This window comes from Brachyistius frenatus, unplaced genomic scaffold (genome assembly GCF_029030835.1).
Source record: "Brachyistius frenatus isolate BFR_SWC_R1_liver_20210118 unplaced genomic scaffold, ASM2903083v1 Contig_433, whole genome shotgun sequence".
Taxonomy (NCBI): Eukaryota; Metazoa; Chordata; class Actinopteri; family Embiotocidae; genus Brachyistius; species Brachyistius frenatus.
In genome coordinates, this window is record NW_027211032.1 from 142,872 (window position 1) to 169,751 (window position 26,880).

The 26,880-nt window shown below is 41.2% G+C and overlaps 2 protein-coding genes across 2 annotated transcripts in view; both read right to left on the reverse strand.

Moving 5' to 3' along the window:
- Positions 1-4,519, reverse strand: part of tln1 (talin 1) — a 92,638-nt gene extending 88,119 nt beyond the window's left edge. Inside the window, exon 1 of the mRNA XM_069725601.1 lies at positions 4,373-4,519. The gene's annotated coding sequence lies outside the window, so the exon portion shown is untranslated. The remainder of the gene's footprint in view (positions 1-4,372) is intronic.
- Positions 4,520-10,224: 5,705 nt separating this feature from the next.
- On the reverse strand, positions 10,225-25,789 carry hmgcs1 (3-hydroxy-3-methylglutaryl-CoA synthase 1 (soluble)). Its single transcript, XM_069725602.1, has 10 exons — positions 25,699-25,789; positions 24,109-24,557; positions 23,175-23,300; positions 21,475-21,639; positions 20,309-20,477; positions 19,643-19,813; positions 18,762-18,868; positions 18,535-18,660; positions 17,834-17,988; positions 10,225-12,884 (listed from the first exon to the last, which is right to left on the reverse strand). Exons 2-10 carry the CDS (start codon positions 24,554-24,556, stop codon positions 12,810-12,812), a joined length of 1,542 nt encoding a protein of 513 aa, XP_069581703.1. The 5' UTR covers position 24,557; positions 25,699-25,789; the 3' UTR covers positions 10,225-12,809.
- Positions 25,790-26,880: the final 1,091 nt, after the last annotated feature.

Consider the following 26,880-nt stretch of genomic DNA (forward strand, 5'->3'; position numbering starts at 1 on the left):
ATAAAGAAATATTGGAATGATAGGTCCTTTAGTTCACAAAGTTCTTATGTGAAATTGAATCGTTTTTGGTCAAATAACTGCCCTTTAAATGTAAATCTAAATAAGAGGTTTAAAACAGTGTTGCACTCAGTAATCTCAAACTGAACACAGCATAGGTGGCTGCATCGGAGAGTTTTAACCACGACGTGCATACTTACTGACAAGGCTTATAGCTTCCTCCTGCTCTGTGCATGTCACTGTGCTGCGCACTGTTCACACTCAACAGGAGCAGTCCCTGAACCTCTTCATCCACCCTCGTACAGTATGATTTAGGCCCAAGGTTGGGAACAACAGCCAATTCACAAAAGTAGTCGTAAAGACAAGAGATTCCCTCAAAGTAGTATTCCAGGCCAAATGTCCAACTTGAGAGGCCTGAAGATCTTTCAGGAACTTCAAAAAGAAATCTTTGAGAGTTGAAAGGTACTCTAAAAGTCCTTAATTAAAAAAAATTTAAAACATAAAAAACAGTTTTTTCCTCCCAGCGGTCGCTCTCATGGGAATTTTGGACTTGTTGGGTTTCTCTCTATAATGTTGGACGGTTCTGTCGTCAGGACTTTACTATGTTAGGTGCCCTGAAATAACTCATGTTGTGATTTGATGCAAAATTTAAAAAACAAAAAAATGGATTTGAATTAAATTGAACACTGTCTAAGGCCTTTCACAAGCATTTCAGATTGGGAATTTGAGTTAGATTATTATATAATATCATATAATCTGCAAATATTATGTAGCCTACCATTTGTCTATTTCTAATAAATCCCATCTGATCTTCATGGATTGTTATGGGGAGCACATTTTCTAATCAAATAGCCATTATTTTATCAAAAACTTTAGTGTCTACATTTGACAGACTCACTCATCTAGACAACACTGGGTCCACCTAGTTTTATGTAACAGTGATATCGATGTGTTGTCTCTGAGGTGGTCTCCTTTGGACTGCTAAGTGTGAAGCGGGTTGTTTTTTGTGGATTTGTTTGGCTTTTCCTCGCATTAGATCTTATTAAGTCACTTCAATTAAAGTTTTGAGCCGTTCTATTAGTTACTGAGTGTTCCTCTGTGGGATGTTGGCTGCAATCCATTAGGTACAGCATGTGTTTGCCAAGTTTAAAGCTGATATTACCAGTTCCAGTGCATTATTATAATTTGTGATATATTTGTGGTAGAAATGTGGACATTTTATTTTGTTTCTATTTTGAATAGTAAGTCATTACACCCGTTCTGACTGAGTTCCTGGTGTGTTTGTTTTCCTGAGGTTTTACTCCTGTTTAATGAATGCATTTGCATGAAAGGCACAACTAAGATCATTCCCAATTCTATATTGCATTTAATTAATTTGGCTTGCTATTAAATGGTGTCACCACACTGGTTTGAACAGCACACAGAGTTCAAATGTCTCCCTTCTATTACCTACTCCAGCAAGCGGAAACCGAAAGATTGCGGAATTTGACTGGTTTTAATATACGTGATGATTTAAGCTCAACTAAGCAGCCATTAATTTTGCTGTTGTCTTATGCAAGTAGCTGAGATTGTAACTAAAATGAAAATAGCTGGTCCACCTTAAGGTCAGTTCATCTTGAGGGAACCTGGTCAGGTAAGGCTAACCCATTGTTGCTAATTTAGGGACTAAAAGCCATCAATTGAATGAGCAGGTAGAAAGCCGGACATGGACCACGGCTGGGGTCTTCAGGAATTGTAGCATGTATTCACTGACAAACAGCTGGAATCTGGACTAGCCTCCCTGTCATGCTGAAAATACACTTAGGCACTGCTTATAATTGTTATAACTATATATATATACATATATATATATATATATACACATGTATATAATATATATAATATATGTTATATATAACTATATGTTATATATAACATATATATAACTATATATATCAGTTATATATAACTATATATGTTATATATGTTATATATATAACTATGTTATATATATATAACTATATATACATATATATAAACTATAAAACTATATACATAACTATATATAGTTATATATATAACTATATATATGTAGTTATATATATATATATATATATATATAGTTATATATATATATAGTTATATATATAGTTATATATATAACAATATAGTTATATATATATATATAACACAATATAGTTATATATATATATATAGATATATATAGTTACAGTTATATATATATAGATATATATAGTTATAGTTATATATATATAATTAGGGCGGCACGGTGGTGCAGTGGTTAGCACTGTCACCTCACAGCAAAAAAGGTTCTGGGTTCGAATCCGTTCCTGGGCCTTTCTGTGCGGAGTTTGCATGTTCTCCCTGTGCTTGCGTGGGTTCTCTCCGGGTTCTCCGGCTTCCTCCCATCATCCAAAAACATGCACCTCAGGTCAGGTTACCTGGCGCCGCGCTAGTGGCAGCCTGCTGCAGCAGCTCCCCCCTGAGAGCCCCCCTGCTGTAGCGAAGACATTTCCCCTCGGGGATTAATAAAGTGTATAAAATCAAAATAAAAAAATATATATATATATATATATATATATATATATATATATATATATATATATATATATATAACTATATATAGATATATATATATATATATATAAATATATATATAACTATATATATAAATATATATATAACTATATATATATATATAACGATAGATAGATAGATAGATAGATAGATAGATAGATAGATAGATAGATAGATAGATAGATAGATAGATAGATAGATAGATAGATAGATAGATAGATAGATACACCTGCTTTTGCTCCTCCCCAAGTCGTCCAAAGTATTACAAAAAGTTACAAGATGGCGACGCCAGAAATGCCGAACTCGAGGCTTTAAAACAGCAGTTCTCAACCCCAATGGATGTTGTAGTGGATCCTCTATTATCTCAGGTGAGGTCACAAAGCAATCTATGAAATCCATGCTGCCTAGACAGCACAGCCCAAAAGCACAGCGTATGCTGATAAACCCAATTGATTGATAAGATCTGCAGAAATAACGTTTCAGTTCAGATGCATTATTCAGGAAAGAGGAGCAGTTATCTGTAGACATGCGGGAACTTGGTAAAGCACCGGTCCGATACTGTTTTATCTGTATTAGCTTAAAGCCGACAGCATCAGAGATCTGGGATCATTGCTCACAGGTTGCTTTGAAGGATATGTTCATCAAACCGGTAGAAGAGAAGCTGAGGCAACTGATTGCTCCAGAAAAACCATGTCCAAATAAAAAAATTTAAAAAAGACCAAAAAAAACTGAGAAAGAAACAAATTAATGAACTGCAAACCAAAACTAAAGAAACTCATGTAAGAAATTTGAAATGAAAGGCAAGATGATAAATGGGAGGTGTGGTTCATTTCAGTCTTCTACTTTTAAATGACAGGAAATGTGGTTTGTCATTTGAAGTGAGATGGTTTACTGTCACACAATTAAACCAAACATCCATATATGCTTGAAGGCAGTTATTTCATGCAGCAGCAAATAACTGCACCTACAACTCACAGAATGCTTCTGTACACCAAGTTCCCTTTTTCCTTCAGATGTAAACCTGCCTTTTAGTTGGTTAAATCTCCGGCTGCTTCCTCGGCTGCACTGAAACATTTACACCCAGCGGCTACATTTTCTTGCTTGCTTGTCTGGCAGCTGCTTAACCGCCCAACAGCCCCGAGGCTGCAGCCTCTCACCCAACCCTAACTAACCCAACCCTAACTAACCCTAACCCTTAACTAACCCAACCCTAACGAATCCAACCCTAACTACCCCTCACCCTAACCACCCCTCACCAACCTTAACTAACCCTAACCACCCCTCACCCTAACCAACCTTAACTAACCCTAACCAACCCCCTGCAGCCGAGGCTCCAGCCAAACTTGTGGAGGTCAAAAGGGGAAACAGCCTCCAGACTCAGAAACACAACTTCCTTAAAATACGAAACTTTGACAGCAAAACATTTATAAGATGCGATAAGAAGGAACAAACACGTACTTTTACATCATCGAATACCAACTGAGCGAACTTCTACTCCAGGAACCGTTTGAGGACAGTAAGCGCTCAGTGCGTTCAGCGGTGGCTGTGCGCGCGCACGCGCGTGCGTCGGAGTGTACTTCGTTGTCCATCTACATGGCGCGTGTTATTTAGCATCCCTTTCCTGTTTGTGTGAACTAGCCTGTATTACACGACAGGTTTGTGCTGTTTGAACATTATAACGGAACCGTCTGGGAATAAAAGTATTCTTGCTTCCACAACCGAGTCTCTGGTGACGTCAATGACTTCTTGATTGAAAACCTTTCAAACTTTTCAAAGTTCAAAAAATATTCAGTCTGACCTGAGCGCGTTGAGTCCAGTCCCGTCGGCGACCCTTCAAAATGCTGAAGAACCAGAATTGTTTTCCAATTATTCTCCGCCAAAAAAATCAAGTTTTTCCGCAAAGGGAAAGGGCCAGAAAGCGACTTTTTCTCAGTTCCCCTCCCTATCCGCTCTCGGAAGTGCTGGTGCTTAAACTCCACCCAAAGCTGGGTGCGTCGACGTGCAACGTGGGGGCGGTGTCGCACCTGGTGGACGTTCAGTGTACTGCAGCTCTGCTACAGACCAGTTCGGCTCCCAACAACCTGCAGTAACGCTTCAGTCGTGGCAGAAATCAAACATGGATGTTTGAACTATAAAAGCCTTTGAAGAAGATCATCACGATGAATACATTCAAAGCACGAGATAAGAATAATAAAGCAGAAGTGTGGAATTTACACATAATAGACAATCATTTTAATACAGCCTATTGTTTTGTTTAATTATAAATAATTACACTTTATTCATACAAGAAATGTAGCTCAAAGTGCTTCACGGCAAGAAAATTACCTGCAGTGTTTCACATGGAAACAGAAATACAGGAACATTTAAAAATATAAAAAAGAAATGAGATGCATATGAAGAGATCAAATGTATAAAGAACAGATCAAATGTATAAAGAACAGATCAAATGTATAAAGAACAGATCAAATGTATAAGAACTGTGGTGGCCGTGTCCTTTTCATTTAATCTGTGCCATCTTAATAGAGTTCCGCTCGACTCACACGTTAAACCGCTCCAAATCATAACGCTGCAGTCGCCGGTTCAGTTGTTCTGTTTATTCTCACATTAATCAAAAAAAGTTTACAAAACATTCTCGTTGTAACGTGAGGTCAAAGACTACCGATGCCCCTTCCTCACGTTTCCTCCATGTTTGGTGAAGAAGAACAAAAAACTCAGTCCTCCTTCTCTCCTATCACAGCTGCTAATCAGCTGGAAACCAGCTGCTAATCAGCTGACAATCATCTTGTCAATCACAACTAATACATACTAATTAATTCAGCATATTCATTTCATAAGTCAAAAGAAAGATTTACATTACCTCAGTAAATAAGCAAATTCTAATATAATTTGTTATCAACACAAAATATGTCTCTAACATTCCATCCCCTAATTGCTTAAAAAATATCAATTACACAAATTAATAAATAGAGACAATATTCAAACCCACATAATCGTGTACTTCATTCCTTTTCAACATTCAGTGTCCATAGATGAAGTTCATCTTGTAGTTTATGTATCAGGCTACTGTTACAAGTATCTGTCCAGCTACTCTTCTGTTTCGAGGAGCAGACAGAGTTTGTTGACAGGTCTCTGTACAACACTTGTTTTAGTTTTAACTAGGACACTGCGGACTAGTCCTTTACTTCCAGGCAGGGTCTTTAGAATCCGTCCTAGAACCCAGGAGTTCCTGGGAGCTGAATCATCTGCAATAACAACAAGGTCTCTGGATAGAAAGTTCCTTCTAACTCTGTTCCACTTATTTCGCTGTTGCATGATTGGAAGGTATTCTCAGACCCATCTTCTCCAGAAAAGATCAGCCAGATATTGTACTTGCCTCCATCTTCTTCTAGAGTACAGGTCCTCCTTCTTGAATAGTCCAGAAGGCATGACAGGGTTAGTTTTGAGTAGAAGCAGATGATTCGGTGTCAGTGGTTCTACATCATTCAAGTCATTTGTTATTGTTGTGATGGATCTATCATTCATTATTGCTTCCACCTCACATAAGGCTGTTTGCAAGGCCTCATTATCCAGAACTTGTTCTCTTACCACAGAGCACAGCATTTTTTTGAGTGACTTAATGAGTCTTTCCGATGCACCTCCATGGTGAGCACCTGATGCCGGGTTAAATATCCACTTTATTCCTTCTTGGAGTAGATTCCTTTGGATTTTATCATGATTTAGTTCCTTTAATGATCGTTCAAGCTCCTTTTGTGCACCAATAACATTTGTACCTTGATCAGATCTGATGGTTTTTACAGTACCTCTATGACATAGAAATCTGCGTGTTGCATTAATTCAGGAGTTAGTGTCCAGGCTACTAGCCACCTCAAGATGGATTGCACGGCTAGTAAGGCAAGTGAAGATTACACCCCACCGTTTTACATTGGTCCGACCTCGCCTTATTTCAAAAGGTCCAAAATAATTCATGCCAACTGGTGAAAGGTGGCAAATCTGACATCACACGGTCCTGTGGGAGATCTGCCATCTTTTGCTCTCCTTCTTTAGACTGTATTCGTCTACAGAAAACACAGTTTCTGATGAACTTTCGTGCTGAAGAGTTTGCAGAGGACATCCAGTACTTTTTTCCTAGTTTTGAGAGCATATGATTTCTTCCAGAATGACTAACTTTGGTGTGTATGTGTCTTAGAATGAGTTCTGATCTTTTGGGTAAGATTATGGGATTTTTTTTTAACACTTACTGGCATAGCTGATCTGTTGATCCTTCCCCCCACTCTCAGGATATCTTGATCAAGGATTAGATCCATCTTTAATATAGGGCTGTCTTTTCAGCAATGTTTTCCTCTTTCAAGGAGGGTAATGTCCTGTGTAAATTGTTGCTGTTGCTCAAATGCAAGTATAGCCCTGTCTGCATTTTCCATATCTTCCACCGTCAGATCTGTACCGAATGTCACTTTTAGGTTCATAGCGCGTTCCTTCAGTGATTGATCATTACTGGGCAGCAATCCAGAATTTGTCACCTTCATTCTTTGAGTGATCTCCAAGAGCAAGCTTTTCAACTTCAGTATCCATGCTACAGCTTTTTTTCAGGCTGTTCCAATCTGAGTAGTACTCAATCAGTTTACTAGTGGGACTTTTTTCCTCCACCTTCACTGTGTTCACAATCACATCCCTTTTCACTTCAGGATCATCTGGAGAGAGAGAACTTTGCAACATTATGCCTGGGTTCTTTGGCCACTGTGATTCCTCCTTTTGCAGAAATTCTGGTCCTTGTAGCCATCTCTTAGACTTCAGAAAAGGTTCGATGTTTAATCCCCGTGAAGCATCGTCTGCGGGATTTCGTTTGGAGTCCACATATCTCCATTGAGTATCATTCGACAAGTCATGAATGACAGTAATTCTATTGGCCACAAAGGTGTGGAATCTCCTGGTCTGATTGCCGATATATTTAAGTACAGACTGACTGTCGGTCCAAAAAATTGACACTTGAAGATTTAGCTGTAGTTCTGAGCGTAACATCCGATCAACTCGTACAGCTAAAGTGGCTGCTGTAAGCTCAAGTCTGGGGATGGTCATCTTTCTGAGGGGTGTTACTCTGGACTTTCCCATCACTAAAGCAACATGAACTATCCCTGAACCGTTGACTGGCAGTGTCAAACCCATGCTCACTGGCATCACAGACGTTATGCAACTGTATTGTTTCCACTTGACCAAAATCTACAAGTTTCAAACATCTACTGACCTGTAAATGTTTAAGTTGAGGCAGCTCAGTTAGCCATTTTTCATATGGTTTGGAGAGTTCAGCAGGAATTTTTGATTCCCATCCGCACTTGGCCTGGCAAAGATCTTGAAGAATCTGCTTTGCCTTTAGTACAAAAGTGCAGCAAGACCTAATGGGTCATAAACTGAACTGACAGTCGAGAGTATCGCTCGTCTTGAGACATCTAGTTTTGATTGCTATCTGGAATCCAAATGTGTCATTTTCAAAGTTCCAGTCCATCCCAAGAGCCCTTTCCACAGGTAACTTTTCTCTGTCCAGGTCAAGTTCTTTAATTTGTTTGGCTTTGTGTTCATCTGGGATAGCAGCCAGGACCTCTCGACTATTGCTAACCCATTTTGTTAGCTTGAATCCTTCTTTAGCACAAAGCTCACCAAGCTTCTTAATGAGGTTAACAGCTTGCTTTTCTGTGGCCAGGGATTTAAGGCAGTCATCAAAATAAAAGTTTGATTGAATGGTGTTAACTGCTGTGGCATCAAAGTTGTCCTTATTATCCTCTGCTGTTTTTTGTAGAGCAAAATTAGCACAACTGGGTGAAGAGACAGCCCCGAACAGATGAGCTTTCATTCGGTATTGCTCTAAACTTTGGCTTGTGTCACCGTCTGGCCACCAAAGAAATCTTGGCAAGTTTGAATCTTCTTCATAAACCCGAACTCGACTCACACGTTAAACCGCTCCAAATCATAACGCTGCAGTCGCCGGTTCAGTTGTTCTGTTTATTCTCACATTAATCAAAAAAAGTTTACAAAACATTCTCGTTGTAACGTGAGGTCAAAGACTACCGATGCCCCTTCCTCACGTTTCCTCCATGTTTGATGAAGAAGAACAAAAAACTCAGTCCTCCTTCTCTCCTATCACAGCTGCTAATCAGCTGGAAACCAGCTGCTAATCAGCTGACAATCATCTTGTCAATCACAACTAATACATATTAATTAATTCAGCATATTCATTTCTTCTTATTTCATAAGTCAAAAGAAAGATTTACATTACCTCAGTAAAGAAGCAAATTCTAATATAATTTGTTATCAACACAAAATATGACTCTAACAAGAACAGATCAAATGTATAAAGAACAGATCAAATGTATAAAGAACAACCGCTGAGAGTTCTGGGAGAGGAGGTGGACATGGTTAGGAGCACAAGTACCTGGTGTCTCCATGACAACAGACTGAACTGGAAGACCAACATCAATGCTGTCTACAAGAAGGGGATGAGTCGACTCTTTTTCTTGAGGAAACTTTGATCCTTCAATGTGTGCAGCAAGATGTTGGAGATGTTCTACCATCTGTTGTGGCCAGTGAACTGTACTTCTAGTAGTCTGCTGGGGGAGCAGCATTGGAGCCGGTGACACCAACAGACTTAACAAACTGGTTAAGAAGGCCGGCTCCATCATCGGCTACAAACTGGATAGTCTGGAAAAGGTGGTGGAGAGGAGGACGCTGAACAAACTATTATCCATATTGGATAATCCTGACCACCCTCTCCATCACCTGCTGCAGGGACAGAGGACATTCTCCAAAAGATTCCTCCAGCTCTGTTGTCACAAGGACAGATACAGGAGATCATTCCTGATACAGGAGATCATTCCAGATACAGGAGATCATTCCTGATACAGGAGATCATTCCTGATACAGGAGATCATTCCAGATACAGGAGATCATTCCTGATACAGGAGATCATTCCAGATACAGGAGATCATTCCTGATACAGGAGATCATTCCTGATACAGAAGATCATTCCTGATACAGGAGATCATTCCAGATACAGGAGATCATTCCAGATACAGGAGATCATTCCTGATACAGGAGATCATTCCAGATACAGGAGATCATTCCAGATACAGGAGATCATTCCAGATACAGGAGTTAATAAATGGTTTCCATAGTTGGTCTGCAGTTATTGCTTTGCCCTGTATCTGTCCGTCCATCCATCCATCCATTATCCATCAGTTGTCCCATTATGCTTCAAATGCTGCCCTCCTGTGGACCGACTGGGTCGTAGCGATACCAGAACGTTTCCAGAGAAGCAGCATCGGTGGGTCTTGATGTTCTCTGTAACAGAGCCAGCAGGAACTCTGGACGTGCCGACGACATCCTACCGAACACTTTTCTTCAGTTGTTGTCTTCTGAACAGCTCTGAGGAATTCTAATTTATTCAGAGGAATATATATATATATTTTTGGATATACTGTATACAAATCAACTACAAATATAGAGCAGTTTATACTCCATAATAATCATTTTAGGTTTCCTCCCTTTCATGTACTACAAATACCGTCTAAAATAAACTAAAAATACACAAACTCAGTATAACTTCAAAAAATGAATTTGTCTTTTAATTATAATTAGTGAAAAAAAGATTATCCAGACATTGAACATGTTCAGCATCTATTTAATCTCAACCTACATGTTTATACAAACTGTTATGATAAAATTCATCTGATGAGAGATCAATACATTCATATCTACACAGCATAAATAACCGTACGATCGGTCGTACCAAGTACACTTCCAGCCAGTTTGAACATCGTTGGTGTGAGCAGGGCCGGACACGGACGACTGTACAATTAAAAACAATATCTGTACATTATTGAATGAAAAGCTTCGTCTACAATTTACAATTCACGTGGTTGTCGTAAGGCTTCTGGAGAGCAAAGTCACCTTTTACATCGAGCATCCCGACCCCCCGATCCTCGATGTGGAAGTCCGGTCCGACCATCAACCAGAAACATGATCACACACGGAGACCGTTATTTTAAGGCTGACGCTTTCTGCCTGAGCACTAGTTCAACATTTGTTTTGGTGTTTTTTGTCAAATCAAAAATAATGTTCAATGTTAAACAGGAAAAAAACAACCACAATGAGACAAATCACTGAGAAAACAAAAACAGTCACATTCAACTCTCCTTTAAATGCCATCAAATAAAGCCCTTTAACTTTAAGGCTTTAGTAATGAATTCACGTTAAACTGAACTTATTTGAATGAAACTGATAACAAAGACAACGAATCGACTGCCAAATAATGTGGTTTCATAACTCAAAACAGGTTTCGTATTCGGGTCCATAACTCACGGTCTGATAGAGTATATACCCTTAAAAGGAGCAGTCTGTAATATTTGACTTTATCTTCTCTGCACTCTGTTACATATCTGTAAAACCAGGGAGAAGTGAGAGCGAATATATTTGTCGAGACGGTTGAGGAGATGTTTTGCTTCAGCATCTGTCAGTTTTTACAGGAATGAAATACAGTTGAAACTTTTTAAATGTGACATAGTGTCATGTTTACACTTTGTTTCATGTTTATTGGTCCACCTTCCTACAACTAACGCAGTCTGGTCTCAACAGCTCTGCAGAAAAGCCGGACTTCATCAAGGTTTTAATTAATCTGTCATCATTTAAAAAAAAAGAAATGAGTTGAAGAAAATATTCCAGGACAGTCGTATTAGACTGAACCCGTTTTATCTGGACAGAGTGAATGAAGCAGCGTGTTTCCACTGACTTCAGTACATTTGTACTCCGAGCAGATATTTGCTGTGTAAACTTACGTTGGTTACTTTTTAAATGTGTTTTCCACTGTGACTTTTAAATTTGTTTGTCAAGTCCTAAGATAATTTGTTTTTCTTCCTTTTAGTTGTTATTCATCTTAAATGGCTAAACATACTGATGCAGGCCATGTTTAACTGAGTTCTACTGCTGAGCAACATTAAAATTAAAGTAGCTCACAGACACTAAATAATATTGCCACCATAACATTTTCCTTGCTATTTTATTTCCTCTAATATTTCAAAATGTGGTGGAAATGAAACTCTACTTGTGGCATTGATAAGTGGTTTCATTCAATCAGATTAATCATCTACTTCACAAAAACATTAAAAAATAAAAATAAAAATGTCAAGCTCAAGTTACCACTTTCAAAGGGGGCTTCTTTAAATAGCTTGTTTTGTATCTTTCTCCACAATTGAGAACTTTTAATACCAAAAGTTTGGTATTTTTTGATGGATGACGTAGTTAAATAAACCATTATCATTACCAACGTCAATGATTACTCCACTAGCTTTTTTCATCTGAATAAATAATGGTTTGTAAAAACACGTTTCCCTACATCTCCTCAAGCTGTTTTTGTTTTTTGTAATTGTAGAAATTAATCAGAGCCGATGGTTTTAAAAAGGTTGAGTAAACATGACAAAAAAAACTCACTGTGCCAAATGACTGGTTCAGACATGTGGTAGCTACAGCCGTCATTAACAGACTCTGCCCACTATTTGCGGACGGCAAGATGATTCTGAAGTCTTCTTGGTAGAGCACTACTTTTACCCTCTTGTTCCTGATGTATGATTACAAGGTCACGTTATGAACCTGCAGAGTCCAGAAAAAAAAAAAAAACTAACCGCATTTTCCATACAAAACATTGTTCTAATGAACAGAAAGTCCATCTCATTCTGTGCTGCCGTGGCGACGGCACCGTTTTCATTCAGCTGGGTCGGGCTCCCCTTTGTTCGTTTTAATCAGCCAGAGCTCTAAAACAATATGAAATCCCATCCATTTCCCTCTTGGTGTCATTGGCTGGCAGCTAACAACTCCATATTTGAAACTATTATTGTTTAATAATCGTCTGTGATCCTCACAACTGTAACTGTCCATTTTGCCCAAAATGCAAAAGTAAAATATATAAAAATGTAAACCTTGAAATAAGGGATTGCTAAAACAAATGAATTATTGTGATGAAAATGTAGATTTTGGTCAGATATGATATTTTACTGCCCAACAGTGTTACGTGTTGACGATGCGAAGGAGTCTCGGCCGGACACCACAATGACACACCGCTCCAATCTACTCAAGTTGAACATAATAGAGATGGCCCCGCCCCCTCTCGCTGGCCACCTGACCCCTAGTGTTGTAAAGTTGTTACGGGTTCCAAACCGTTGGACCTGCATGACGCTAAGAAGTGAGCCCAGTTCGTGTCAGTTGCTGACGGTGGCCTCGGGGCCGGCGCTGGTCGGGATACGAGGCATCTTCTTGGCTGGACTGGGGATGTGCTGCAGGAAGAAAACACGGTGAAACGGTCATTTCTAAACCTGCAGGGTCGTCCTTCATATCGTCTGGAATCTCGTCTGACGTCACGGTGAGCGTATTGCATCACTTTTTTTTTTATTGTACTCTATTAATCCCCGAGGGGACATTATTTCGCGACAGCAGCATCCCGAGGGGGAGCTGCTGCAACAGGCTGCCACGACCGCGGCGCCAACCAACCTGAGGTGCATGTTTTTGGATGATGGGAGGAAGCCGGAGAACCCGGAGAGAACCCACCAAGCACAGGGAGAACATGCAAACTCCGCATAGAAAGGCCCAGGACCGGATTTGAACCTGGAACCTTTTTGCTGTGAGGCGACAATGCTAACCACTGCACCACCGTGCCGCCCTTAACTTCCTGTCTACAAACATTGTGACTAGTGTTACTTCTGTTATTTCAGCTTCTCTTCCTGAATTCTACGCATCTTAACTCTATCTATCTATATATATATATATATATATATATACGTATCTAAATCTCTCCACTTCTTCTGATCTCAAGTTAAAACTCACGTTTGCTCTTCTTGAACAATTCTACTGTTAAATCTTTGACCAACGTTCACTAACTTGGTGTTTTGGTGCTGTTAGCTTAGCAGTTAGCAACGTCTTTCCTCTCTCCCTCCTCCTCTTCTGGTTTTTCCTGCTGTGACATGTTTAGTTACAACCCTGCTTCCTTTAATGAGGAGGAGGGGGAGGAAGAGGAGGAGGGGGAAGGGGAGGAGGAGGAGTGTAGTTAGGGCTCTGGAGGCCAGAGTCACCGAGGAGGAGGGGGAGTGTAGTTAGGGCTCTGGAGGCCAGGGTCACCGAGGAGGAGGAGGAGGAAGGGGAGTGTAGTTAGGGCTCTGGAGGCCAGGGTCACCGAGGAGGAGGAGGAGGAGTGTAGTTAGGGCTCTGGAGGCCAGGGTCACCGAGGAGGAGGAGGAGGAGTGTAGTTAGGGCTCTGGAGGGTCATAGAATTAGAATCACTGCTGTGCACCATGCTAAACAACCAGCTAGCTGTAGGAGCTCCTCGGGGGGGGGGGGGGGTTTATACAGCTGTCCAGGATACAGGTTTAGTTAGCCGGTCCCCCGCAGCACCCGAACAGCCGGGCGGCCGGGGGACAGTACGAAGGAGACATCGTCCCAAGAAGAAGCCCACGGTTCACCACCGACCTTCACGTCTCCAACAGATGTTACACACTCTGTGAAACATCTGCTGAGAAACCAACTCTGGTTATTGGAGACTCTGTTTAACATGAAGTTAGTGAAACCAGGGGACAGAGACAGATGTCTTCCTGGGGCTTCCTGGGGACAGAGTCAGATGTCTTCCTGGGGCTTCCCGGGGACAGAGCGGGCGACATTGAATTAAACCTGAAACTGCTGACTAAGGCTAATCATAAATCCAGTCAGATTGTTATTAACGTCGGCAGTAACGACACCCGGTTACACCAATCGGAGGTCACTAAAGTTAACGTGGAATCGGTGTGCAACTTTTCAAAAACAACGTGGGACTCCGTAGTTTTCTCTGGACCCCTTCCTAACCGGACCAGTGATGATATGTTTAGCCGTACGTCTTCACTTCACCGCTGGTTGTCGAGGTGATGTCCCGCTAACAACGTGGGCTTCATTAACAACTGGAATACTTTCTGGGGGAAACCTGGTCTGATCCGGAGAGACGGCATCCATCCCACTTTGGATGGTGCAGCTCTTCTTTCTAGAAACATGGCCGTGTCTCTTAACAGCCCTAAAACCTGACATCCAGGGTTGAGGCCAGGACGCAGAGCTGCAGTCTTACAGCTCCTCTGCAGCTTCTTTAGAGCTGTCACTCACCAAAAACCTTCAACATCCTGTAGAGGTTGTGTCTGTACCCAGACCACCTATATTTAAAAAAAAAACTCAACAAAAGATCTGTCAATAAAAATGGATCCTACCAAATTAATGGATCTAAAAAAATCTGACAATTAAAAGCGGATTATTAAATATGAGATCTCTCTGGTCTAAATCTCTATTAGTAAATGACTTGATAACTGATCATCAGATTGATTTACTCTGTCTCACAGAGACCTGGCTGCAACAGGAAGAATATGGTAGTATTAATAAAACAACTCCTCCCAGTCATATTAATTATCATATTCCTAGAGATTCAGGAGGAGGAGGAGGAGGAGGAAGAGTAGGAGGGGCAGCAATCTTCCACTCAAGTTTATCAATTAATCCAAAGCCTAAACTTAGTTATAAATCATTTGAGAGTCTGACTCTTAGTCTCTCACCCAAACTGGAAAGCAGAGAAACGGATTGTATTGTTGTTGTTTATCTCCCACCTGGTCCTTATTCAGAGTTTCTAACTGAATTCTGACTTTTGATCAGATTTAGTGCTGAGTTCAGATAAAGTGATGATAGTGGGAGACTTTAACATTCATGTTGACGTGGACAACGACAGCCTCAGTTCTACTTTCAGCTCATTATTAGATTCTATAGGCTTTTCTCAGAATGGAAATAAACCCCGTCACCGTGGTAACCACACCCTCCATCTGGTTCTGTCGTATGGGATGGAAACTGAAATGTAATAGTATTTCCTCAAAACCCTGTTTTGTCAGACCACTTCTTATTAACATCTGAAATTACAATAATGGACAACACAGCATGTGGGAATAAATCCCACTACAGTAGATGTCTGTCAGATGATGTCGTGGCCAAGTTTAAGGAAGCAGTTACATGCTTTAAAATTCTCTTGATGACTTACAAAGCTCTACATGACCAGGCTCCATCATATCTTAGAGATCTTATAGAACCATATAATCCTAGCAGAGCACTTCGCTCTCAGTACGCTGGTCTACTTGTGGTTCCCAGAGTTTCCAGAAGTAGAATGGGAGGCGGAGCTTCAGTTTTCAGGCTCCTCCCCTGTGGAACCAGCTCCCAGTTTGTGTTGGAGGGGCAGAAACCCTCTCTAGCTTTAAGATTAGACTCAAAACGTTCCTTCTTGATAAAGCCTATAGTTAGGGCTGGCTCAGGTAGACCTGAACCAACCCTTAGTTATGCTGTTATAGGCCGAGGCTGCTGGGGGACCTCGTTACATGCTGAGCTTCTTTTCTTTCCTCCTACTCTTTAACTGACTCATACCTCACCATCTTTTTCTCTCCCATAGTTTCTTCTTATTATCTGTTGTCTCCATTCAGTTCCTTCACTCGTGTAGTTTCTGTTCTTTCTTTTCCAGATGTCCCATCATGGAGCTGCATGTCTCTGCTCTGTGATTGTCGTCTCCACCAACAGTTCTTCTCTTCTATCTCTATGCTGTCCTTTTCTCTCTCTGCTCTCCTCTCACCCCAACTGGTCGAGGCAGATGGCCGCCCACCTCTGAGCCTGGTTCTGTTAACAGATGCTCCGCCCACCTCTGATCCTGGTTCTGTTAACAGATGCTCCGCCCACCTCTGATCCTGGTTCTGTCGAAGGTTTCTTCCTGTTAAACCGAGTTTTTCTTCCCTCTGTTGGAGGTTTTTCTCCCTTAAAGAGGAGTTTTTTCCTCATAGATTATGTGGGAATTGTTGAATTGTTGGTTTCTCTGTATAATATTGTAAGTATTGTTGCTGTAAATACTTTAATGTGTTAAGTGCCATGAAATAACCTGTGTTGTGATTTGGTGCTCTATAAATAAAGTTGAATTGAATTGAATTGAATATCTGGAGGGCTCAGGTGCTGTGGTAATAGTGAGGGGTGGTCACCTGATTAAAAACTATTTTTCACATCATTTTGGACAAATATCATTCTAATATGTTCCACGTATTTGGAACAAAGTCCCAGAAAGCTGCAGGTCTACTGAGATTCTCAGATCCTTTAAATCAGGACTGAAGACTTTCTTAATGTTTTAATCGCTGTTTTTAATTGTTTTTAAATGTTTTGATGCTTTTAATGGTTTTATGTGAAGCACTTTGAATTGCCTTGTTGTTGAAATGCGATGTACAAATAAACTCACCTTGCTAATATCTATTGTAAAAATTCACTGTGTGCAAAAAAAACATAGCAATCACAAAAACATTGGTAAAACAAGGCTTTTAGGGAGAATTATGTTTGAGCAGTTTTCTCATTGTCCCATAGTGAGTCTGTATCCAGCTGTAGAGACGAGTACAGGATCTCATTCATCCTCTTATCACTCCAGTTCTTTATCAACACTGAAAATGCACACTGGCATTTTAACACTGCCTTTCTAATGGATTTAATTTAAATGAAAAACCTGCATTTTCTTTCAGATCAAGAAAATCCAAATCTGCATCTTCTCGTATTGATGGACTTTCTGATGGCCTTCTGTAAATCTTTATGGATTTATAGGTGTTTTAAATGTCATCCATGAGTTATAATGAGATTTTTTAATAAGAAAACCAAAAGGTGAGCTTCAGGATATTAACAACCCCCTTTTTCCTACTCATTTCCAGTCATTGGTAAATGTAAAAGGCAAGGTCATTGACACTCAACACTTCCTAATTCAAAGCTCTCTGGCAGCTCGTGGTAGAAATGCTTTCTCTTTTGAGTTTTTGAAGTGAAACGTTCTCCAGATGTTCCCAACAGAATGATTCTGGAGCTCCTGATCTCTGCTGCTCTCGAGACCCGGCGGGCAACGATGGCCGTTTACAAGCTGAACAAATCACGATCTCTGGCTGAACTACTGGCTGGTTGAGATGCAGTGCTGATGTATAACTGACTGGTCATCATCACTAAATGAAAAAGAAATGTCCATAATAAGGAATTTCCAAGTTAGAGCCATTAGGACTAATTCCACCGGTCCTCCATGTTAATGTTTATCCATAATTCTGTGACGTGACTCATGTCTCCAAGTGGACTCCAATATGCAACACGCTTTGTGATACACTACATTTACAAATATAGAGGCTGTGAATGAGTAACTTTGATCTACATTAAACGTAGAAACGGCGTCTTCCTGAAGTACCTCCGTGATGCTGGCGTGAACGCGCTCCGGCTCCGCGGCCAGCTCGTCATCCAGAGGTTTACGGGCGTATTCTCTGCGGTGTTTGTCATCCACTCGGGTCAAGTACCACGTCCCCGGGAACAGTTCGTCCACGGAGCCTCGAGGGACATAGCTGGCTGGTTTGAACAGGTTGGGGGGGAAAAAAAGATCCCATATGATTCTAAATATCAGCTATTTGTGAAATGAACTCATTGAATGGCGAAACAGTTTTAGCCGGTTGAGTGTTCGTGAGTGAAAAAGAACTCTTTGGGAGCTCAATACTGGACAAGACAAAGTTTTGGGGTTCTTTAACATACTAAGTATTGGGACATCCTAAATACTATGTTAGTATGGATACTGGAACGCAGGGCCTATCTTTTTATATTCATGCGTGTGTGTGTGTGTGTGTGTGAGAGAATAGTCAATTAAAAATCCAATAGTTCCAAGCGAATTTCGAATATCAGTTTGTCTTGAAATGTTCATCCCTGTCGCTAACACTGACTTGTCTGACTAAAGGTCCAAATCATGTTGTAAAGTGCTGGTGTGTCTTCTCTGTGTTGAACACTAAGAGACAATAAAGCACCAATCAGGGAGTTTGTGAGCATTTTACTTCCTGTCTCACTTCCAATTAAAATGTCTGCCTTTACGATCAGACATGATTAGCAGGAAAAGCACGGTCATACCCAAGTGGTGCGTCTCCTCTCTCAGCTTCATGTTCTCAGAGAACACAGCCGGCGAGACCTTCGTCCTCGAGTCCAGTCGGACCTTCAGGTCGGACAAGCTGGACACCAGTTTGTCCAGAGCAGATCCTGACACACAAAAATCAACAAAATTTAGAAACTATTTGTTTACAAAATTGATAGCGGTTCAGCATTGTTGTTCCTGGACAGCTGGACTGAGCAGAACTTACCGGGTGTGTGGTCCTGTGTGACCCGGAGAGAAAACAGAGTGGCAGCGAATCCTGAGCCATAGGAGAAAACTCCGATCCGCTGACCTGCTATCTGAGCAGGTGTTCGTCTACAACACAGGAAGGAAACACGTTTTAACCCTCTGAAACATTACCAGACACTCACTTGTTTGAAGCCTTTTGAATGAAGCATGCCAGGATGTTAATCTATGAGATCTGGATCTGTTCTCTATGTGTTGATCAGGATGTTAATCTATGTGATCTGGATCTGTTCTGTGTGTGTTGATCAGGATGTTAATCTATGTGATCTGGATCTGTTCTCTGTGTGTTGATCAGGATGTTAATCTATGTGACCTGGATCTGTTCTCTATGTGTCGATCAGGATGTTAATCTATGTGATCTGGATCTGTTCTCTGTGTTGATCAGGATGTTAATCTATGTGACCTGGATCTGTTGTGAATGTGTTTTACTGCTAGCAGCTTCATTCTCTTGAAGAACCATTGGATTGTGACATCACAGATGGGATCACACTCCATTTTATTTCAACAAGTCAATATTTTATAAGCGAGGAAGCCACCGAAGTCACATGATTCAGCCGCATTTAAAACAGCCACAGTATTGATGCTTTTTTTTTTTTTTTCCAATTGTAGTTTAAGGATTTTATTTATAGATGCTGAGATCCAATCACAACCTGAATACACATCCTGAATAGCTGACATACAATTGTTGTTGTTTTGAATTATTTTAATACTGAATTTTCCAGGTAAGGTGGTAACGGCTTTGACTTCCTGCCTCTCAAGCTCATGTTTGAAAAGAATTCTTATAATGTAATATATCAAATGAATGAATGAAAGTCAGACAAGACGTAGGAGGTTGCCACATACTGTCCGAGGAGTGAAGCCATGCAGCCGTAGACGGAGGGAGTGTACATGTTCCCGTTCTGGTTGGAGATGAGCAGTGAGGCTTTGGTCTTCCTCTCAAACAGGTCGGCGCTGGCCTTGAGGAAAGCTTTCTCCACATCGCGGTCGAAGTAGGTCTCTTCCAGCTGAGCGTCTCTGCCGAGGAAACAGACACACAATGAGGCCAAGCGTTTGTTTCCTGTGTTCTTACAGAATAAGAGTTGTGCTTTGATACATTTCAAGAAGTCTTGTTGAGTTCAGTCAGCAAAAAATATAAGATGAGGTTGACCAAAAGTCTCAAATTAACAGGACGAGGACTTCAATGGAGGACATGAAGGACTTTATGCTTTGCTCTGCATCATGTGGTGTAACAGCTTTGTTATGTCTTGAGGGAGAGAGGAGGAGCGCTTGTTTTGATGCAGCTGAGGTCCCGAATGAAAAATGAGCCAGAATCATTCAGAGGCACCAAATAAGGTTTCAGTTTTAATTAATTTAACGATTGTGCAGCACACAGAGAACCTTTAGAATATATATGAAATGTTGTCCTTATTGTTTTTTGTTTTTTTATTGGTTTTTTATTAAGAACATTAATGAAGAGGTCTGATTTTATGAAAAGATGCAAGTACTGCGCTGCATTAGTGTTGAGCGTACCTGAAGGAGTCGAGGCCGGTGAACGGCCCCGTCTCCGTGTTGGGGTTGGGATGAACCAGGAAGTCGTTCAGCATCAGTCGAGCTAACGACTTCTGTACCAGCTTGCAGTAAGGAGAGTGGAAGACCAAGAAGCCAAAGTCCTCCAGACTGAAGCGCTTCTCTGAACCCTCTGTCAGAAACAGAAGAATTAAACCATATAAAAAAAAGTTTCCTGTATTAATTGCCGTCTCTGTCTGATCTGAAGACGTTCTGCGCCACAAGGCTCCATTTAAAGCGCAGAGAGAGCCGTTCCTTCATTTATCGACTCTTATATTCACACCTCAGCACACCAAAAGTTCACATCAAGGTCACCAACATGCTGATGCAGCAAGCAGCCGACGTACCTTCATGAAAACACGAGGACAAAGGCAAGTTTTGCTTATGAGTGGTTTTATAATCCATCTTTAATACTTCATGTTCTCAGATATTCTGCATGTTAACACTCATCTTATTAGACTGCTGTATAGACAGTGAACTCAAGTACACGTCTTAGCAAGCAGGCAACATCCTAAACCCTCTTAACTAATTAGGCTCTTACCCGACCAGTTCCCCAGATACACCAACCTGACAGCTCCGACTGGGCTTTAACCACATTATGAGGGATCCCATTTGGATTCTTTGGTTCAAAAATCATCAATTAAAAAGGTTTACAATCATCAAAGGGGAACCGTCTCTCTGCTGCACTGCTGAATCAAATGAAACACTATAAACGAGCCTTTTTCCCTTCAGATTGAGTGTAAGTTACATAAAATGCTGCAGAAAAGCTTGATCATTTGCATCACACGGTCAATGTCAGCTGTAATATTCATTTCAGTTCAATAGCTCCAAATCACAACCCAGGTTATTTGAGGGTACTTAACACGGTGAAGTATTGTAGCAGCTGCTCTCATGGTGTTGTTGTTCTAACAGAACCTTCCATCTGGGTTAGCAGGTGTAACATGGAGCAGTAATGAGACTAAATGCATCATCCTTATAGGTTGTGTATCCAAAACCCATTTTTCTTGTCCAGATGTTAAGTCCAAACATTACAGAGATACAGCTGCACAAGATAAGGAGCAGATTTGGGCTCATAACGTTCTCGTCAATGTAGAGCAACTCAAATATTGACGGGATCGTGTTAAACCCACCTCTTTGCCACTGTGCGTGAATCTTGTTGCGATAGACGGAATAGCAGCGGTCCAAAGCACTCAGGTAGCACTCTATGGACAGCTTCCCGTCCACCACCGGGTACTCAGACACCAGGTCGGGCTTGTAGAAGTCGTACGCATGCTGCATGTGCGTTCCCCGCAGACCTGCAAGTCCAAAACATCTTGTCACCAATTCCGGTTTTTTTTTACGGTCACCTACAAGCCTGCTGTTAAAGAGCTCTCCCTGAACGACCGGCTCGTTTTGGGCCTTTAGATGTCCACTTTAACTACTACACGCATGCGCGCGCACACACACACACTAACGCATATATCCAGAAGAACACAAAAAAATACAAACTTAAAAAGATGGCAGATAGGACCAAGAAAATGGATACAGACCAGCCGAGAAGATCAAAGCTAACACGGTAAATCTCAGGAGAGCGCTCGTTGGTTTCCCAAAGTACCTAGAATCAATGATCAGCTGGTCTGACACCACTGATCAGCTGGTTAGGATGCGGTCCTGAGATCCCACCCCCAAAGCAGCTTAACATCCATTCACATCATAACTCATGTGACTCGAATGATGGCCAACGATTCTTACGCAACCTCAGTCACATCTCAAAGAGATTAAAAAACTGAATCTCCACACCAGATGGTTACAACATTTGCAAGAAGCTCAAGCAGGTCCAGAGACCTGTGCTGTGTTCCAGATGTTCTATTAGTGTTCCACATGTTCTATTAGTGTTCTACTGGTGTTCCACATGTTCTACTAGTGTTCCATTAGTGTTCCACATGTTCTACTAGTGTTCCATGTCCACTGGGACGGTACATGAAAGTATCATATACAAACACACAAATGTACCCAGATGATTTGTGACATTACACAACACTGATTAAATGAAAGAAAAAAAAAAAAGGTTATTTACTGAATCTCAATTCATTAGACAGACACACACACACACACACACACACCGAAGCCAACAAGGACTCCTTATGTTACTGAAAGTGAAATCTTATCACAAGTGAAATTTTGTTTAATCTGCCAAACTCATCAAATGTAACTTCCATCAGTTCACAGTCAGTGTGTGTGTGTGTGTGTGTGTGTGTGTGTGTGTGTGTGTGTGTGTGTGTGTGTGTGTGTGTGTGTGTGTGTGTGTGTGTGTGTGTGACTCAGCTAAATATTTGCCTTTTCAAAATAAAATACCCTGTTTATCCCAAAAACAAAATCTGCTCTGCTGTATTAAAAAAAAAAAAAAGACATCTAAATAACATTATTTTCAAAGAAATGTAATTATAGTAATATCGCCTCAGGCTCTAATGATGGTAGTCGTAATGTTATAAGCCTATTCATTTAAGCATTCACCCGATCTGTGATTTTTGGCCACCTCCAGCTGTGTTGCTTCATGCTGGATTATGCGTTTAAACTTCTTTGTACTTTTCTCATATTATAATTTGCTCTTCGTCCATCCTGCAAACGCCGTGTCTTCTATTTGAACACGCACATACAGCAGCACTATTGAGAAACCCTAGTTTGACTTGACAAAGTTGAGGACCATTGTCATGACACCACTTACTGTGATTGAGTTAAGTAAGATAATGGAAAGATATCCTGAGTACATTGAACACTGCTTCGTAGTAGAGGCCCCTGGTGATTTTGGATAAAAACTGGGCACAAGAAAAAAAGTTAGCAGTTAACTGACCTCTTTCAAAGGCCAGAGGAGCATTCGGTCCGACAAGCATGGCCACCGCACCGGCGCCCCCAGTGGGCCGGGCACTTCCTCGGGCGTAGACAGCGATGTCCCCTGCTACCACCAAAGCATAACGCCCTGCAGAGGAAACACGGGAAGGGTAAGAGCAAGAAATATACCAATGTCTTCTCTACAAGGAAATCACCAGAATAGTGGCACTAACTTCATACAACACAAAAAAAGTAATTGTCCAGAGTCATTAGCTGCAATAAATAGGGATGATTTTCTGCTAAAAGATATGATCTGGTCAGTCGGTCTTTAGCAGCCAACAGTATGAGACATGTTGGAACAAAACTGAGTGAAAGCTTTTTCCCTCCTCTGCTAAAATGACCAGTTCAAACTGCAACTAGTGCTCATTTAGCAAATCTCTAATACTGCATGTTGTATATGTGCAGCTCCTGGAGATGGAAACAAGGAGTTGGAAGATCCAGGAAGACCAACAGCAAACAATCAGGCATGAAGCACATGGGACAACAGTTAACAAAATCACATCACAGGACAGGAATAAATTAATGTGTATAAAAACATTTTTACAATCATAAATAAACATGTAAAATGAAATATTTGTATCAAGTAAAGAAATTAATTTACAAATTTCCTTGAGTTGGATTTGTAATTGATTGATCGAACTACATAAAACTGAGTGATAACAGCTTACCAAATTTATCAAGCAAAAATTTCAACCAGTCTCCGGTTCCATTATCTAAAATGTTTAGATTTGCTTGTTTTTAATTTGGTTCATATTATGTTGACTTGCATATTTGTGGGTTTGAAGATGTCACCTTTGACTGTGGAAACTGAGATAGACATTTGTTGTAATTATCTAATAATTCATAAACTAAGCGATGAATTAATTAATGGGGAACAGACACGTTTGTTTCCTCACCATCCCACGAGCTGGACTCCACCCAGTTGACGGCATTGAAGAGTGCAGCCGTGCCGCCGTAGCAGGCGTTGGTGGTGTCGATGCCCTCCACGTCCGTGTTGCCGGAGTCCTCGAACAGCTGCATGACGACCGTTTTGACCGACTTGGACTTGTCGATGATGGTCTCCGTGCCGACCTCCAGCCGGCCGATGCTGTCGTAGGACAAAGCGTTCCTCTCCATCAGCCTCTGGACCACGGTCAGGCACAGGGAGTTGATGTCCTCGCGGTCCGAGCAGAAGCCCATGCGAGCTTGTCCGAGGCCGACGGTGTATTTACCGGCCGCCGCGCCGTCGAACTGCTCCAGCTCAGCCTGGTCCACGTACTGGGACGGGAAATACAGCTCCATGGCAATGACACCCACGTCTTTGGGCCATGGGCCCAAGCAACTCATTTGGGCTGAGCCAGGCATCCTAAAACAGGGTCAAAACAAAAGGCTTCCATGTTCAACATTATAATAACATGGCAAGAAATGTCATGTGAGCCCAAAATACAATTTTCAAAATGTCAACAAGTTAATTAATTGACTCCTAATGTCGGAACGGGGTGAATAAAAAAAAGATGATGCAGTCATTGCAAGCACAAAACTTAAACCCAGCAAATAGCATTGAGTAGGTCAAAGGTCATCCCATTTACTCTGAGGAATACTAACCACTATTTTCATCCATCCAACCAGTTAATATTACACATAATCGCAGAGCACGTGCCATTACACCTGCAAATAGTACACAAATTAAACGTTATTTATACTGACGATATCCACCAGCTAGGTAGCATTGCTAAGCTAAGACAGAAAGCACTGCAATAATACTTCACTGCATCGGATTACCTGTTTGTGCTCCACTTAAACTCTTGCTGTGTATTTTAAGAAGTCTGACCTGCACGTGTCACTGTTGACAATAAAGGTGGCTCTAAAGTTAGCTGCTTAAGCAGGTGTAAGCAGGACCTTTGTAGAGCTAACGTGGGGCTAGGTTAGCTTCATAATGCTGTTATATTGGTTATAACACGGATTACAAAATCTCAGTAAAAAAAAAAAGCTGCATAAAACGTGTTGTTTTTGGAGAGAGGCACCGAGATAAAGGAGGAGAAACAAAACCGGGGTTTCCAAAAGGGGATTGAAGCAGTTTATGACGGAAGGCTGAAGATGCTGTCACAGAAAAGGACAATAATGTCTAAAAAGATCAAATAAAATCTCAATCTGATGGATCATAAAACTGAAATCAAGATCGTCTTGAGACTAGTTCCTCTCCGGAACTAAATAGCTGCCGGACCGCGTTCAACTCATCCGGCGGCTGTTTCAGTACGAACTGGGTCGTAAACGAGAAACCCAACATATTATTTTAATTGTTCAACATTCGACACAAACACCCCGAAATATCAGGCTTCTGTTCACGAATGACATCAAAACTAAACATTTATTCATTATGAAACAAGAGATACGAGTTTTCTACGGTACTTTCACCCGAAGCTGCAGAACGAATATAAACGGATATAAATGAATATAAACGGATATAAATAGATATAAATGAATATAAACGGATATAAACATGTTACCTGTGTGTGAATCAGCCCCGCGGAAAGCAAAATTACCGGAACGACGTTGTTTGTGTGCCACTCGGTGATCTTGCGCTGCACGGACGGTTTATTTATATACTACGACGAGAGGGCGGAAGCGTCACGCCGCAGCACCTGCTTCATCTCCCAATCACATCTCCCAAAACACCCAAACGGAAGTAGGAAGCCCCTGCTGACTTCTGGGCCAATCGGAGATGAGAAGTTACAACCACGCGCCAGACCTGTGTTGTCTTTGTCCAATGGCGTGGCAGGTACGATGTCTGGTGAGAGAGAAGGAGCCAATCCGAGCTGAAAAGTAATTCCTGGCGCGGTTGGCACATTTAGTGGGCAGCGCTCGTGCACGGCAGGAGAACGTGCCCTGAACGGCGCAGCCGGCCCGGTCGGTGCCGTCTGCACCGGCAGGACAACCCGGTTGTTTCTCTTCGGTAAAGACCACCGGTGCTCAGACTACAGACACACACTGCTGTGATACAAATCATGAAGAAAACATTCATTGATAAAGACGAATTAGCGTAAATCCTGTTAATTCTCCCCATTTACTAAGTATTAATAATAAAATAATAAACTCGCTGTAGAATGTAAAATGTTATACTGTTAAATGGGCTTTATACAATATAATTCTGATGAATTTATGTATATACAGCATATCCGCTGTCACAAGGACAGATGCAGGAGATCATTCCTGATGCAGGAGATCATTCCAGATACAGGAGATCATTCCTGATGCAGGAGATCATTCCTGATACAGGAGATCATTCCTGATGCAGGAGATCATTCCTGATACAGGAGATCATTCCTGATACAGGAGATCGTTCCTGATACAGGATATAATTCCTTATACAGGAGATCATTCCAGATGCAGGAGATCATTCCAGATACAGGATATCATTCCTGATACAGGAGATCATTCCAGATACAGGAGATCATTCCTGGATACAGGAGATTGGGCGGCAAGGTGGTGCAGTGGTTAGCACTGTCGCCTCACAGCAAAAAGGTTCTGGGTTCGAATCCGGTCCTGGGCCTTTCTGTGCGGAGTTTGCATGTTCTCCCTGTGCTTGCGTGGGTTCTCTCCGGGTTCTCCGGCTTCCTCCCATCATCCAAAAACATGCACTTCAGGTCTAACAAAATCAAATGACAGGTCATCATTGTAAATGAGAATTG

What these genes read in the sequence shown, in the direction of transcription:
- hmgcs1 (XM_069725602.1), bottom strand. Translation starts at nt 24,556, where the DNA reads ATGCCTGGCTCAGCCCAAATGAGTTGCTTGGGCCCATGGCCCAAAGAC. An exon ending in GGAGTCCAGCTCGTGGGATG is followed by an intron (nt 23,301 to 24,108) that starts GTGAGGAAACAA and finishes TTTCCTCTGCAG; the next exon opens with GGCGTTATGCTTTGGTGGTA. An exon ending in TCACGCACAGTGGCAAAGAG is followed by an intron (nt 20,478 to 21,474) that starts GTGGGTTTAACA and finishes TGTTTCTGACAG; the next exon opens with AGGGTTCAGAGAAGCGCTTC.